At 47.2% G+C, this 15,682-nt stretch overlaps 2 protein-coding genes across 2 annotated transcripts; one reads left to right on the plus strand and one right to left on the minus strand.

The window, feature by feature from the left end:
* Positions 1-389: 389 nt before the first annotated feature.
* On the minus strand, positions 390-3,276 carry MRPL20 (mitochondrial ribosomal protein L20). Its single transcript, NM_001245473.1, is given in 4 exon segments — positions 390-973; positions 1,901-1,978; positions 2,249-2,359; positions 3,179-3,276. Coding segments are annotated over 4 exon segments (453 nt in total). The 5' UTR covers positions 3,266-3,276; the 3' UTR covers positions 390-796.
* Positions 3,277-6,032: 2,756 nt separating this feature from the next.
* On the plus strand, positions 6,033-10,830 carry TMEM278 (transmembrane protein 278). Its single transcript, XM_002194035.7, has 2 exons — positions 6,033-7,272; positions 9,460-10,830. The coding sequence occupies exons 1-2, from the start codon at positions 7,003-7,005 to the stop codon at positions 9,724-9,726; spliced, it is 537 nt and encodes a 178-aa protein (XP_002194071.7). The 5' UTR covers positions 6,033-7,002; the 3' UTR covers positions 9,727-10,830.
* The last annotated feature ends 4,852 nt before the right edge of the window (positions 10,831-15,682 follow it).

Consider the following 15,682-nt stretch of genomic DNA (forward strand, 5'->3'; position numbering starts at 1 on the left):
GCTCCCCACCCCAGCTGGGTTTTCCCCTTGCAGCACCAGAATTTCACCGCACAAATTGTTTCCCTGTAGCAGTTACCAACAAAAATATGTTTAGTGTTAAGTCCTTAACAGAACAGGCTGTTTGTCCTTCACCCAAAGGCTGTGGGGGCTCACGTCTGAGGGCTGACATCTCCCTCGCACTCTGGACTGGTTTTTTGCTGTGCAGCACCAGAACTCACCACAAAATATGTTTCTCCACAGCAATTATCAAAAAATTACCTTTATTAAGTTTTTATGTGTGTCCTTAACACAGGGGCCATGTGTGAGGGTCGACATCCTGCCCTTCCTCCATCCCCTGGCTGTATTTTCCCAATGAAGTGCCAAAATTAACACAAATTGTTTCCCCATAGGAGTTTTCAATAGAAATGTCTTTATTAAATCCTTAAAAGTACAAACTATGTGTGTCCTTAACACCCAGGCTCCACCTGTGAGGGTCAACATTTCCCCCATCCCAGCTGCGTTATCCCATTCAGTGCCAGAATTCACCACACAAATTAGGTTTTTTTCCTAATGGCAGTTACCAAAAAAAATACCTTTATTAAGTCACTGTATGGCCTGACCGCTAACCTTGAAGTGTGCTTTTAATTTAACAGGTTTCAGTGACTACAACACAGGGAAAAAGCCAGCAGGGAGAAGCTTCACACCCACACGATCCTCAGAGGATTTGTTCCACATTTTCTGTTTCAGCAGCAGTCCCACGACAGGTTTGCTTCACAATCAAATCCCTGCTTCTAAAACACGTACACAGACTCTGATATCAATAGTGATGGTGCACAATACGTGAAAATATTCCCTCTGGTTCTTTTCCATCTCCCAGGGCAGCCAGGAACCCTTCCTGTCTCCTCCTCTGGGCTAAAGCTGCCAGGGACTTGAATGTCTTTGGCTCATAAATTGCCAAGTCAGCCAGAACTTTTCTGTTCAGCTCCACCTGGGACTAAAGGCAAGAAAAAATTGTTGGTTAAGGACTGTGATTTTTAGGAACAACACTGCAACTCTTAGTTTTAAATATTTTTAAATTAAATAGGTTTTATTAAATATAAGAAAATTTTATTATTATATAAAATTAAATTTGTTTATTTTATTAAATATAATGAACACTTTATTAAATATAATTAACACTCTTTACTGTTTATATAAACACTCTTCATTAAGAATGATTAAACACTCTTAAGGCTTAAGACCTGAGGTCTTAAAGCAGATTAGCTTTTTTCTACCCTGTGCAATTTGGAGCTGTTAAAGACTGTCAGACACTCCCTGGCCATGGATGTCTCATTAACCCACCATGTAAAAATTATTTCCTGCCTTTCTCTAAAGTTTTTCTGGTAGAAACCAAGAACTGAAGAAAAATCCCCAATTTTGCTCAAGGCCACATGTTCCAGATGAATCCATGGCATCTATTTCAGCTCAAATAAATTAAAACAGAATCACCAAATTGAAACAAATTCCCAGCATGTTTTAAAAACAAGGGACACCAGCACCAAGTTTCTGCATTCTCCACGCTCACCAAATCACAGTTATAGGGAAAAGAATAAGGATTTCTTAGGTTTTTTGGTTTTTTGCTAATCCAAGCTTTGTATTTTTAAATCTCTTCAAGTAAAAGGAAAAGCAGCTGTCACTGAATGCCCACAAAAAAAATATAAAAAAACAAACAACACTTTAAAAGTCTCATTCCTAAGTTTTGGGGACAGAATGTGAGGTAGAGCCATAATGTTCACCAGGATAAAAGAGAATAATCCATATAGGGAAGAGAAACAGTTTAGGGCACAACTTAGTTCCTGAAGTGGATGAAACTGCTTTCACAAGCAGAAGGCCTTTCATCACTCTAATTAGTAAATAATTATCCTCCAAACCACATCCTTACCTTGACCAGGTTGCTGATGAAGGCTGGGTACTTCAAACCATGTTCAAGGGAAGCTGCTTCAATCCTTGTGATCCAGAGCTGAGGTTTAAAAAAATCAATATATTACATGATAAAATACTTTAAAATAAACCCTTTGCCACGCTGGTCTGCTCCCACTTATTAAATATAACATTTTCAAGGAATATCGTGAGCTGGAAGGGACCCACAAGAAAATGCTGCTTTCAACTCCTACTTTTCACTTAGAAACTCTGGGGGGTTGTTTTTAAACCCCTCAGAGTAATAAAAGCAGTTGTTTCACTTCTGCCTGGCTCCCATTTTGATGTTTCCACCCAACATTTTGCTCTTTACCGCTCTGAGGAATCTTTTCTTCTCCCTCCTGGCCTTGGTGGACCTCACGAAAGCCCTGCGGACGCTCCTCACTGCCAGCTTGTAGCAGCGGTTCTTCCTGCCACGAAAATGCTGCAAAAAAAGACCCAGAATGATCTAATTCAATTAGATTTAAAGATATAACACCAATAAAGCTCATTTGCGTTCACGGCTCTCCACAACGAGGATCTCTGAACCCTCCACAAGCACCCCCTAAGCCTTCAGCTGGCACGTAATGAAAATATTATTTTCCTTGTTTTTTTTAACTGTGGAAATATATGGAATGTAATGTCATATGGAATATAATATCATGGAAATGTCATTTTTATCATGGAAAACCTGAAGATGAGGAGCTGGAGCACGGTGGAAAAATCTCAGTTCAGCAGAGGCAAAACCAGACCTCACTTTGGGCTGTGGTTCTGTGGGAAAGGCAATCACAAAACCATGGGCAGTGCTTTCACTCAACACTGAAAAATATTTATTCTCATTCCTGAGCTGCCCTCTGTTGTGTCTGTATGAACACAGGGATGGGGCATTTGATTTGCCAAAAACAGAAAAAAAAATTAAATTTGTTTTCTGACATCCATCTAACACAACACAGGGGGATTGGGGCACAGGGGGATTGGGGCACAGGGGGATGCGGGCACAGGGGGATTGGGGCACAGGGGGATTGGGGCACAGGGGGATGCGGGCACAGGGGGATTGGGGCACACGGCGGTGCTGGCACAGGGGGATTGGGGCACAGGGGGATGGGGGCACAGGGGGATGCGGGCACAGGGGGTTTGGGGCACAGGGGGATGCGGGCACAGGGGGATGCGGGCACAGGGGGATGGGGGCACAGGGGGATTGGGGCACAGGGGGATTGGGGCACAGGGGATTGGGGCACAGGGGATGCGGGGGTCCCGCACTCACCCGCGCGTACTTGAGCACCTCCTGCACCCTCCAGAAGCGATCCGAGAGGCGGCTGCGCACCCAGCGCGCCGCGCTCAGCACCACCATGGCTGCGGCCCGGCACGGCGCCTTCCGGGGCGGCACCGGGCCCGCCCGCCTTCCTCCGAGCCTGCCCCGAGCCTTCCTCCGATCCTGCCCCCGAGCCTGCCCCCGGTTCTTCCTCTGATCCTGCCCCGGTTCTTCCTCCGATCCTGCCCCGAGCCTTCCTCCGATCCTGCCCCCGAGCCTTGCGGGGCTTCTTCCGATCCTGCCCCCGAGCCCACCCGGCCTTCCCCTGATCCTGCCCCCGAGCCTTGCGGGGCTGCCTCAGAACCTTCCCCCGGTTCTTCCTCTGATCCTGCCCCCGAGCCTTGCCGGGCTTCCTCAGGACCTTCCCCCGGTTCTTCCCCTGATCCTGCCCTCAGCCTTCCCGGAGCTTCTTTCAAACCTTCCCCCGGTTTTTCCTCTGGTCCTGCCCCTGAGCCTTCACGGTCCTTTCTCCAGTCCTTCCTCCGGTCCTTCCCTTCCCCTGCTTCTTCTTCTGATCCTTCCCCTGAACCTTCCCGGTCCTTCCTCCCGTCCTTCCTCCAGCCTTTACCCCGGTTCTTCCTCCGGTCCTTCTCTTGATTCTTCCCGGTCGTTTTTCCAGCTCTTCCTCCAGTTCTTCCCCTTCTCCCCGTCTTCCCTTTGCCCTTCCTTCAGTCCTTCTGCTGTCCCCAACCCTTTTCCCGGTCCTTCCCCGGCCTTTTCCCGGCTCTTCCCCAGCCTTTCTGCCTCCCCCGGCTCCTCTCTCACAGCACAGTGCCTTTTCCCTGATAGTTTTATAAAAACTATCCTTTGCCCCAGCCTGAGGACAGCCGTGGAATATCCTGAGCTGGCAAGTCCCACTGGGATTATCCAGCCCAGCCCCTGGTCCTGCACAGACACCCCAAAATCCCACTCTATGCACCCCTGGGAGTGTTGTCCAAACCCTCCTGGAGCTCTTGGAGCTGTGCTCGTTGCCTGGGGAGCCTGGTCAGTGCCCCAGAAGAGTCTAGGGGATGAACCTTGCCCAAAATCCAGCCTAAATCTCCCCTTGGTCAGTGCCCCAGAAGAGTCTAGGGGATGAACCTTGCCCAAAACCCAGCCTAACCTCCCCTTGGTCAGTGCCCCAGAAGAGTCTAGGGGATGAACCTTGCCCAAAATCCAGCCTAAACCTCCCCTGACACAGCTGCAGCCATTTCCTCAGGTCACAAGAAACCTTCACCCTCTTGGTGAAGAACCTTTAGCTGATCCCAGCCCTCTCAAGCGACCACGACACCCTCATCACCTGCCCGAGGTGTGACCCAAACGCAGAGCCCAGCTGGGAGCAGGCACACACGGTGTGCTGGGGTTGTACCAAAATTCCCTGTGAAAAGGAGCTGGCTTGCTTGGAATGTGCATCCCCATAGCCCAGTGAGGGATTTGGGATTTTGTATCCCCAGCAGCGCTCCAGCCACCAATGTGAGAAGATCTGGTGTTGTTTTTGGTGGCTGGGAGGATTCCATATGGATAATAAGCCTTACAGCATCCTCTAAGGGTTAGGGTTAGAGAATAAGAGACATAAATTGAAAATTTATGAACTGCAGCAAACCACAAGATGGTGCTGCCAGAAAATGATTCCATGGGCGCAGCAGTCCTTGGCATCAGAGAAGTGATGGATTTTTCTGATGCTCTTTAATCATCACCACTTCCAGCATCTCAAAGCAATCATGCTCCTGTTATAAACTGCTCCATCATCAAGATCTTCCCCACTTCTGGGAAAGTTCTTGTCAAGAGTGTGGAGATTTCAGAGAATTAGAGAGAAATCTTTCTTCATATCACTGAGGTTTGTCTGACACAAAGTTCGCTTGGTTATTACAAGAACCTTTAGAAAATAAATGTACAGAACACAATTTTCAGACCTTCCTGAAAAGGTTAAAATGCATTTTCATGACAGCAAAAGAATTTTGGAAAGTTTCACTGGATTTAGCAAAGCTTCTTAGAATTTTATGGCACTTTTATGAATGCTTAAATTGTGTTTCACCACACCCCTGGGCCATCACCAGCAGATGGTAAAAGCAGCTGTAGGATTTTTAGCTGCCCAGCACCGAGTTAATCTTTCCATGGTTTAAGCCTAAAATTGATTTCTCTTCCTATAGTTTTGAGTTGGGTTTTTTCTGTTTGTATGACTCGTCCTTTTTTTCACTTCAAAAACATAAATCAAATTTGAAAAATATTATGTCTTTAAATCTAAACAGAGTCTAGACAGGCAAAGTAACCACCGAGACTCTCAGAGCTCCCTGCCACTTGTCACATTTATGGTTTCCTGCCCAGCTTTGGATTTTATTATTAACACTGGCTCTGGCCTGTGCAGCGCTGAAAACAGGATGGATGCAGCAGTTATTTCCCTGGGGATGTCTGGACAGATCTGAGAAGAGATTTCACATTTTGCAGCTTGAGTGGAGGCTGCAAACTCCCCTGGGAGCCATCCAGCCCCAGAGTGCAGGGAAGGAACACGATGGAAATGGACTTGTCACACTCTGCTGTCTGCCTGAGAGGTTGTTTCTCTCTGTATTTTTTAATATCTGTCTCTTATTACTCTCACTGTATCTTGGAGGCTACACAGGCATGGAGATGGCACTGAAATTCTTAAATAATATTGATCTTATGAGGTAGATGGAATAATTGATAATTGCTGTGCCTCCTCTATGAGAGTATCAATATGTTCTGCAAACATTAACAGATGACTGCAGGGAACAGCTGATTTCTGAGGAATACAGTTATTATTATCAATTTCTCTAAGGTTTTTTTTTATTCTAGAGAGGAATTTTAGAAAATGAATCAAAGGCAGAATAATTAAAGTTGGAGAGGGACCATCTTGAGCTGGGGATGAATGGCTGGAGCGTGGCTCTGGTGTGCTGCGTGTTCAATCCCATCCGTGGGGAGACAGATGTGAAGGATTGGCAGCACAGAGAGCACTGAGGCTGTTCTGTAAACACAGCAGCCTTGCAAAGCTGAGCTCAGAAGGGACCACACTGCTGGGTGTGAGTGGCTGTGACTGCAGGCAGCTGAGAGCAGTGACAGCACCACACACTGCTCCAGCTCTGCTGCAGGGGAGGGCAGCAGGGCTCCAGAGGCTGGGGAGCAGCTCCTGCCCTTCCTCTTCACTGCTCACCTCCTTTGGATGAGATTTGGGCAGGAATATTTGCTTGGCTACAGGGTGAAGAGCATGGGAAGGTGATTTGAAGACAAGGAACTGCCTGTGGGTGCCTAAACCTGATATTCTCAGCACCCAGAGCTGATATTCTGAATACCGAAGCCTGATCTGATGAACACCTAAGCCTGACATCCTGAACATCTAAACCTGATATTCTGAACCTAAGCCTGACATCCTGAACACCCAGCTGGGCTCCAAGGTGGAGGGGGATACCAAAGCCCACTGAGCAGCCCATCACAGCCACCACAGCAACCCTTTGGAACCTCTTGGGATCGTAATACTGGGAAAAACAGCAGGAAATTCCATAGGACTCTGGATTCTAAACCAAAATAAAAATTACTGCCAAACTTCCAGCAGATCTACTTTGGGACTGAGGCTGGGAAAAGCATCTGAAGGAAAAAAACTGTGCTGAGCAGGGGGCCCAAGGAGAGCTTTCCTTGCTTGCTCCATGACCATCTCTGGTTAAGGGCTCCTGGCCACGTGTGGAAGCGGCAGAAGAAACCTTTGCAAGCTCCTTCCCATCTCTGATAGACCAAAAGCGAGGAAATACTTTTGGATAAGAGCGTGGCTTGGTGGATCTTCTTGAAGGATGTCTGGCCAGGAGCCTGAGGACTTTGGAGCAGAAATGGTGTCGGAAAAGTCCCGGATGATGCCTGGGCTCCCCCCGTATGACATGGACGAGCGGCTCCTGCCCGGTGAGCCCCGCAGCCCCTGCTGCTGCCTGGCCTGGGCCCTGCTGATAGGAACCATCAACTCCCTGCTCTTCCTCCTGAATTTGCTCCTGATGTTTGTTATTTTCACTGTCGTGCTGCTTCCTACCATCATGGTGGTTTACTTTGGCTTCCAGTGCCACTCCCAGGTAAGTGCCACTCCTCGAGGGCAGGGCCACACCTGAGGGTTCCTTCGAGCCCCAGGTGAGCGGTGGCTGTACAGGCCAGGCAGGACTCCCCAAGTTTTGGTTTTGTTTCCCTGAGGAAACAGATTTTCCCTGTGTGAATAGTCTGGGCTGACAAGGAAAATTGGGCAATGAAGTTGTATCCCCATGGAAGTGCCAAGCTGAGGTGCCAGGTGAGGTGAACACGCTCCCTGCCCTGGAGGAGTTGCTGTTTGCATTTTAATTTCACAATATTTCTCTCTTCCCTGGGATTTTTTGTCACTGAGAGCTGCCAACCTGAGCTCCAGAGCTCACAGTCCTGCCTGGGCTCTGGTAGGGTTTGCTGCTTTCTGTTTAAGTGAGTTTAAGATCCATTAAACCTGTCTAATGATAGGATTAGTAAAATCTGACAGAATATATAATCCCCTTCTCATGCCAGTCTAACATTGCTGTTCCCAAACATTCTGTGCATTCCTCACACCAAAAATGAGCCTCCTTTGTCCATCCAGGCTCTCTTTGCTGCCCTCTGCATTTGCATCATTTCCTTATTTACAAACCCATTCTTCATATATCCCTTTAAATATTTTTGGGATCACTTGACCACGGGCAGATATTAAAAAACAATTCCCTGTTTTCCTTGCAGGCACGGACTGTTAGACCAGCTCAATGGGCCTTTTTCATTAAGTCATAAACAGGGCCTGCAAATTGGACTGAAAATGGGAAAAAAACCTCCCAGAACTGCCCCTTCCAGCTTCCCTCACCTTGGAAAACCCCAAATTCTCCTCTGCACACACACTCAAAGGCTTGGAGGAGATGCAGAATGTTTTTGAGTGCAGCCAAGTGGACCAGAAGTGGAAGCCCCTGAGCTGCTGGAAGCTGTGGGGAGTCTTTTAAACTCAGCTTTTTCTTTATTGCAATCATAGCAAGGGATTGTGGCTCCACCAGAGCTGTTTTTGAGCTTCTCAGCAGCCAGAGGCTGATTTCTGCACTGCAGCTCCATTAGGTGGATTTATTGTTAGTTTTTAGCGTGGTGGGTTGTGTTCCTTTCACTGCTGAAAGGAGAAAAGAATAAAATCTGGGGACACAGAGGCTGCCAGCGTGGAAGGAGGGTTTGAACCACACTCAGGCAGGCCCAGGGAGCTTTTCTTTGCAAGTGGCAGGTTTTTCAGGCAGAAATGAGTGTACACACCACGGGGTCTGGAGAGCCACAGAATGACCAGCATCTGTCTGCAGAATCGAACAGATTTCTGTATTTCTATTTATTTCTATTTCTATATTTATTTTTATTTATAAAGATATTTTACATTCATTTTTATTTATATAAAAATACATGTATATATTTAATATAAATTTATAATATAATATAATTTTGTTTGAAAATATTTATTTATTTGTTTTTCCCAGTGTTGTGCCACCCACACCGACGCAGCACCAGTTTTTTTTTATTTGGTTTGTGCCTATCAAATGCTATTGGATGATTGAATAAAGATGAGTGCTTCCTGCTCCAGGATCAGTGTGCAGTGCTCCTGTCTCACAGGGATAATTGAAAGCTTGATTAAGATGTGATATCAGTCACAGAGTGTACCTGAGGATCGCTCAGCTCTGAGAGAGGGAGCAAAAGAAAATGTTTTCTTTTTCCATGAAAACATTGGAAGCTCAAGGGTGTTTTGGCCACTGCTGTCAGCACCAGGGCACACAAGAGGGTTGGGTTCATGTGGGACTTTTCACAGAATCCACAGAATCACAGAATCCACAGAATCACAGAATTCACAGAATCACAGAATTCACAGAATCCCAGGTTGGAAGAGACCTTCAAACCCAACGAGTCCAACCCAGCCCCAACAGCTCAACTCAACCAGTGCCACATCCAGGCTTTGTTAAACACACCCAGGGATGGAGACTCCACCACCTCCCTGGGCAGGGAAAACTTTATTCCCCTTTCTGTAAAAAACTTCATCACCCTTTCTGTAAAAACCTTTATCCCTATATCCAACCTGTATTTCCCTTGGTGGAACTCAAGGCTGTGTCCTTGGTTCTGTCAGTTCCTGGAGAAAGAGCCCAACCCCACCTGGCCACAGCCAAATTTCAGGGTCTGTAGAGAGGGATAAGGTCATTCATTGGAGCTTTTTTCCAATTTAATGATCCTGCTTGTGCTTCTTTCTCTCCCCACAGGTGCTGCACTCCTCTGCCCGCTACTGCAAGAGCATCCTGGATGACAACAGCTCCTCTGCCCTCATCATCCTGGGCTTTGTCATCATGTCCCCACTGCTGGTGGTGGCCATGGCCCTTTACTGCAGCCTGGCACGGCGCCTGCAGCTCCTGGTGTGCTTCCAGCCTTACAGCCTGGCCCTGTACAAGGGGGGCCGCTGGTGCCGCCGTGGGGAGGGGGCTCTGTGCTGTGCCAGGGGCTGCAGCACCCAGCTCAGGGCCTGGGTGTGACCCTGCAGCACCAGCAGTGTCCCCTCCCTGTGCCTGTCCTCATCCTCAGCCCTCCCTGCAGAGCTGCCACTGCTCACCCTGTGGTTTATCCCAAAAATCTGCAATGGAAACACATGTAGGACAGGTATAAGGAGAGCTTCATCCTTCCAAATCACCCCATGGTTTACCCCAAAAATCTGCAATGGAAACACATGTGGGACAGGTATAAGGAGAGCAGGGCAGCTTCATCTTCCAAATCACCCCATGGTTTATCCCAAAAATCTGCAGTGGAGTGAAAATACAGCATGGGACAGGAGTGGGGTGGGCAGGGCAGCTTCATCCTTCCAAATCCTCCCATCCTTCTAAATTACCCCATGGTTTACCCCAAAAATCTGCAATGGAAACACAGAATGGGACAAGTGTAGGGAGGGCAGGGCGGCTTCATCCTTCCAAATCCCCTCTGGTGCTGTTTTTGGTGTTGTTTGTTGGTGTTGTTCCTGCTCATCACTGGCTGCTGTCCCCTTTAGAACCATTTTGTCTGCCCTTTAGAACCATTCCCAGTTTTCTGGAGAAATAAAGTTTGTGCCCAGTCCCTCCTGGAGGAGTTCACTCTGTCTCAAAGCTGTGGCTGCAGCAGAACCACCTCTTGTTCTCCACTTGGTAGCACTGTAAGGTAAAATGGAAGTTTTGTTCCCTTCCTGAGGATTGATTTTTCCTGCTATTTGCCCTGTGTGGCCCTGATACCACCCAGAGGAATAACCAGGGGTGGCTACCGGGGGAAGTGAACTGGAGGGGAAAAAAATAAAAAGGAGGAAAATGAGTTGACATTTTCTGACAAGACTGAAGAAAACCATGAAAGTTCTTCTCCAGACAGGGAGATCGTGCTGGAGGATAACCAGGTTTTGCCTGAGGGCAGTGTCTGCTCACAGGGTACAGATATTTGATATGAGCTGCTGTTCCTTTTGCTCACCTGTTGTTTAATCCAATTGCTTTTAAAAGGAAAACACTCTTCAGCCTGGCAGGGCTGCAGGTATTGTAATGAACCCTCCCCACTGCTGTCCCTGCAAAGAAACCCAGAATTATTTGCTACACCCTCCCCAATAAAGCAAACTTGCATTTCATTTAGTATTTCGTTTCACAGAGTATTTAATAACGAAGGGGAAATGAATTTACCTGCGATGCCACAGAGAGCAGACAGCCCAGGCTGTACCTCAGGGTGTCCTGGCAGGGCACAGCCCCAGCCAGGCATTCCAGCAGTGCTGCAGCTCCCAGGCGAAGCTGGATTGATCCTAAATTTCCTGTGGAGAGCCCAGAGCCTGATCCCAAACCTTGGATCAGGTCCTGGGGCAGCTGTGCCAGGCAGGGACTGTGCCACAGATGTGGGGGATCCCTGGCTCTGCCTCCTCTTCATTCCCACAGGCAGGGCTTTGTCCTGGCAGCTCCCAAACCAGCCCAGAGCACAGCAGGGAGCACAGAGAGAAATTTATTTTCACTGTTTTGTTTTGTTTTGTATTTTTAAGTGCAACAATGCGTGGATTTAATCCCCCTGCAAGATCTCCATGCTCAAAGCCACGGCCCTGACCTGGTTCTGAGGCACTCAGAGGACACAAAAACACATTTCCTTTGGTCAGGCCCCTGTTTGTTATTTGTGCTTCCCTGTCCCTGGCTGGTCCAGGTGAAGCACAGGAAGAAGTCTCAGTGGTTATCAGATGCCTTCAGCTGTTGGAACACTCAGCTGGGGGTGCTGCAAACACAAACCATCTGTCAAGCTGAGCTGAGATCAGGAAGATCTTCCAGAGCCAAGGACAACAGAGAGTTTATTGGAAGGATGCTCCATTCCTGCTCTGAGGGAGGCCAGGGGAAAGGAAGCTGGAACCTGCTGCACATACCATGAGGGGATGTGCTGCTCCCCAGCTCACACCGGGCACTCCAACGCTCCAAGGGCTTCATTTTCTGTGCAAAACTCTCCAGCTAATTTGGCAGGATCTGCATGGTGATATAACATGGTAATAAAGCCCCTATAACATGTTCTGGACAGTTCCTTGTGCTCTCTCCATTGCTTCACTGAAACTTGAGTGTCTTCAGGGAAGTTCCCCTGTGCTCCCTCCCCTCTGTCCAACTGGGCACTGGTGATTGTTTCCAGCTCTGCTGGAGAACTTGGTTAGAATGGATGGAAGTGATTAAAGAAGAGACTTTTTAAGAAAAAAAAAAAAAAAAAAAAAAAGGGACTTTTTAAGTGATTAAGGAAAGAATAATCTGTGAGTGCCTGCAAGGGCTCCTTCTGTCAGCTGATATTGTAAATGCAGGGGAGCCCGGAGGGGAGAAGTGCTGATGTGTGACTGCAGCTCAGAGGCTGAATGATTTCTTTACTATAACTATACTATAATACATTAATATGCTATTTAAAGGAGATAATAAAACTACAAACCCACTTTTTCTAACTCCTAGACTCACTCCCAACTCGTGACCCTCTCTGAGAGCCCAGCCCCAGGTAGGTTGGATTGGCCACCAGCTCAAACAATCCTCACCAGAACCCAACCAAACATCACCCCAGGGAAACAATTCTCCAAACACATTCCACATGGAAAACAAGGAGCAGAAATAGAAATTAGTTTTTCTTTCTTTCCTCTGTGCTCCTCTATGAAAAATCCCAAGAGAGAGAAAAATGTGCCTGCCACAAGCTGATCCTCCAGAGTGGGGCACAACCTGCCCTGGGAATGCTCCCCTGGGCACTGAGCTGGCTGTCACCTCTGTCTCAGTTTGAACAGCCTGGTGTCTGCTGAGGAAGGCAGGAGCCTCCCCACTTTTAGAATTGCAAGGTCAGAAATAAAATTGGCTCTTCTTTCTCTCTTGAACTCAGCGAACTTCTGTGTACTCATTTCGTGTCCAGTAGCAGCAGTTTCCCTCTCTGCTTTCAGGTGCTGCCAGCTCCACTCGTGTCTCCTCCATTGTTCCCCAGCTCAGGACAGAGCTGAGGAAACCAAGCCCTAGGCCCTACATGGATGAACAGAAGTAAAATTAGAAACCAGAGCAGACTTCCTCCAGACTTGCTGCTGCTGGAAGCCCAAAATATCTGCTTTGTCCCTGAGAAGTCTTTCACCAGCTTCCCCTCACCACTCAGGGCTGTTTCAGGCCCAGCATATTTGGGGAAAAAATTGCCTTTTGGTGTCTATTTTAGCTGTGCTGGCCAGCAGCCCTCACATTTGGAGTCCCACTGTGACGTGCAATGGTGAACTCTCACAATTAAAAGGCAAATATCATATATATATATATGTTAAGAGAGGTTTTATAGATTTATAGTTATGTTTTACCCCCTTTGTGTTATCAGGGAACATTTGGCAGGGTTGGCTTGTTATTATGGCAGCACCTGACCTCCAATCAAGACTTAAGGATTTAAACTTAAATCCTTAAAGGATTTAAACTTAAATCTTAAACCCTTTACTTAAATGGACAGAGAAGGAGTGGATGGACAGAACTTTGGTAGAGCTAAAGGGTTAAAAGGATTTGTAGGGAATTCTCAAAGGCAACGAGGCTCCTGCTGTTCCCCCATGGGCAGATTCCCTCATGGAAACTGTGGGGTCGGGTGATGGGGGAGGGAGTGGGGTTTATGTGTGATTTATGTGTGATTTATGTGTTGTATGTGTGATTATGTGATGATTTATGTGTGATTTGTGTGATTTATGTGTGATGATTTATATGTGATTTATGTGTGATGATTTATATGTGATGATTTCTGTGTGATTTTTATGTGATGTATATGTGATGATTTCTGTGTGATTTATATGTGATTTCTGAGGGATTTCTGTGTGGTTTATGTATGATTTATATGTGACTTATGTGTGATTCGTGTGATTTACATGTGACTTATGTGTGATGATTTATGTGTGCTGATTTATGTGTGATTTATATCTGACTTATGTCTGATTTATGTGTGATGATTTATGTGTGATTTATGTGTGATGGTTTATGTGATTTATATGTGATTTATATTTGATTTCTGTGCAATTTATGTTGATTTATGCTCCACTCTGCTGATGTCCAGGCAGGATTTTCCTGCAGGATTCATTCCCATCCCAAATCCTGGCTCCACGAGGCACCTGCACCTCCAGAGCTCGCTGAACTCGTGGAAAAAAGGAAGATTTGGTGAAGAATTGGGGCTTGAAGGAGGAGCTGGCTCAGAGCTGACCCTGTGCCCTCCCTCAAGGTTCACACACAGTGTGCAAACCTTGAGATAAGAAATGCTGATTGAGAAATGCCATGGAATAGGACAGACATTGTTGAGAGGAATGGAACCAGAACAAGTTTCAGAGGATGGCCTTGCAAATAAGACTGGGAACTTTGGAGAAATGGAACTGTGAAAGATGCATTGGAGTAGGAGCCATGAGGGGTGGGTTATTATTTTAATTTTAGATTTATTTAATTGTAGATGATTGGCTTTACGGCAATCATGGTGTGGTAGAGCTCCTATTTCTTCTTGGAGCCAGCTCCCCTCTCTCACACTCCCTTTCCCCTCTGAGTCTCAGCCCCTGGCTGTGCCTGTGCCAGTTTTGGGGACAGATGTTGTGACAAAGAGCACTTTTCTCTCAGGCACCAGCTGCCTTCACCTGCTGCTGGCCACGTTTCATCTGCTGTGGAGTCTGGCCCTGCCTGAGGCACAAAAAAACCCTTTTGCTTGAGATGCTCCTTCTGGGCACAGCTGGGCTCCAGATCTCAGAAATCCAGAGAATATTAATTCACAGAGAGGAAATCAGGCAGTGCTTCGGAGCACCAGGGAATTTTAGTTCAGGCTACAGGGAAAGGGTTCATTCAGCCTCCTGATTTCCTGCTTGTTCATGATCCCATACTCCTTATCCCACAGAAACAGAGCAGAGAGAAGGAAAAAACCCCTTTTGCCTGGCTGAAATTAAAGATGATTCTATTTTAAAGAATGAAAATCATTCAGCCGAATAAGGGTGTGAATAACTCTCATTTTTCTGGTTTGTTCTCATCCCTGGGCGTGGCTCTGCCTACCTGGGCTAGACCATTCCTGTCAGCACCTGGAAAATCAGCTTTCCTTGGGATTGCACAGGTCCTGTGGGTGCAAATCTCCTCAGCTGCTTGGTTCCTGCATGAAGGGCCCTTTGTTCAGGGGCATTTTTGGGGCTTGCTTTTGTCATTTTGCTTGCAACTTCTTGCTGCCCCCCTTGCCACGATTTTAGCCACACCAAGGTGGCAGGCAAAGCCTGTGGGGAGATTTTGGGGGTGTCTTCCCTGGGAGCTGGGAAAAGGGAATTTCTGGGTGTACAAATGCTGCAGCAGCAGAATTCCCTCATTCCCACCAAGAAGCAGCAAAGCTGTGTTTGTGCTGAGCCACTCCACAGAAGATTCCCACTGATAATGATTAGGGGGGAAACAGGGGACCAAAATAATCCTTTTTTTTTTGTCCCAGGACAGCCTTGAAGGAGAAAGGAAAACAATCCCTGGATGGTGGAATTGCAGTCCAGCAGAGCTCCAGAACAGATGCAGCATCTCCCTGTCAGTCCTGCTGGATGTGGCTGCTCAGAAAAAAACCCATGAACATCCTGGAGACGAGGAAAATTCCCTCCAAAGCTTGGCCAAGTGTTTCTCTGGCAGCAGACATTTCCATGAGGTCACTCTTGGAGTTCCTCCCGTGTCTGGATGGTTCACAAGCAGAAATTTAAATACTTTGGGCTTTGTGACCCCTTGTGTGTCTCACTCTGGTCCAGCATGGGGCAAAAGGGGCTTTGAGTTCCTGCTGGCATGCTCCAGGATTTGGGATCCTGCAGGATCTGGCTCAGTCTGCAGCTCCCCTGCTCCTTCCAGAGCTGCCTCACAGGAAAGTCTTGTCAGCCCTGATTAATTATCAACTGTAACAAAAGATTATTCAAGATTACTGTAACAAAAGATGATTCCAGGAATCCCTGCACTAAAACTGTCTGCGTTTTGATCTGCAGTCCTGGAAAAATGCTGGATTCGG

Source organism: Taeniopygia guttata, chromosome 21 (genome assembly GCF_048771995.1).
Source record: "Taeniopygia guttata chromosome 21, bTaeGut7.mat, whole genome shotgun sequence".
Taxonomy (NCBI): Eukaryota; Metazoa; Chordata; class Aves; order Passeriformes; family Estrildidae; genus Taeniopygia; species Taeniopygia guttata.

Bases quoted from the DNA above. Each gene is read 5' to 3' on its own strand.
- TMEM278 (XM_002194035.7), top strand. From the start codon at position 7,003: ATGTCTGGCCAGGAGCCTGAGGACTTTGGAGCAGAAATGGTGTCGGAA. The intron at 7,273-9,459 runs GTAAGTGCCACT...CTCTCCCCACAG, and splicing joins GCTTCCAGTGCCACTCCCAG to GTGCTGCACTCCTCTGCCCG.